Here is a 672-nt window from a genome sequence, read left to right on the forward strand (position 1 = left end):
TGGGGGGACGGGCTGCTGTTCCACCCTGGTGACTCACTCTCCCTACCAAGCTTAGCCCTGGTACCTGGGCTGCAGCCGCAGGCAAAAGCCTCGGGCTGATTCTGGGGCCAGGCCACCCACCTCAGCAGGAACTGCACCCTGGCCAGGATCCCCCCATTGCTGACTTTCCTTTCCACAGGTCATGACTCGCAGCCCTGCGTCCTGGAGGCGTTTCGCTCGAGAGATCACCGGGACGTTCCATCCCCCACGCTAGGCTATGCGTTCCCAAGGGAGGCCTGCCTGTCCCCCTCCCGGGGTCCCTAACACCTAGGCAGGCCCCAAACAGCCATCTGGAGTGTGGGACCCGCGGCGCAGACAGTCGCAGGCGACGAGCAGGACACCAGGCAGAGACTGCGGGCTCGCCCTCACCCGGAACCCGCGAGAGGTGGGCCGGGCCGCGCAGAGCGGAAGGCGCAACGGACCGGCCGCGCTGCTCTGCCGGCCACTTCCGGTATCCTGCCGCGGCGGGTAGGCACGCGACGGAAAGCGGGCGCCGGGCTGGCGGAGGCGGCGGCCCCAGTCTCCGGCCAGGGCGTGAGGGCCTCGGACCCTAGCTGGAGAGGGACTCCGGGGCGGGCCATACTGAGCCCCGAAGCCGCGCGTCCCGCAGCCATGGAGTTGGATGACCCGGCC

The 672-nt window shown here is 69.6% G+C and overlaps 1 protein-coding gene across 1 annotated transcript in view; it reads right to left on the reverse strand.

The window, feature by feature from the left end:
• Positions 1-620, reverse strand: part of FBXL16 (F-box and leucine rich repeat protein 16) — a 24,259-nt gene extending 23,639 nt beyond the window's left edge. Inside the window, exon 1 of the mRNA XM_021708206.1 lies at positions 409-620. Coding sequence (XP_021563881.1) covers positions 409-620 — 212 coding nt within the window. The remainder of the gene's footprint in view (positions 1-408) is intronic.
• Positions 621-672: the final 52 nt, after the last annotated feature.

The sequence above is a fragment of the Carlito syrichta genome, unplaced genomic scaffold, assembly GCF_000164805.1.
Source record: "Carlito syrichta isolate Samal-C Ts95f unplaced genomic scaffold, Tarsius_syrichta-2.0.1 Scaffold135573, whole genome shotgun sequence".
NCBI lineage: Eukaryota > Metazoa > Chordata > Mammalia > Primates > Tarsiidae > Carlito > Carlito syrichta.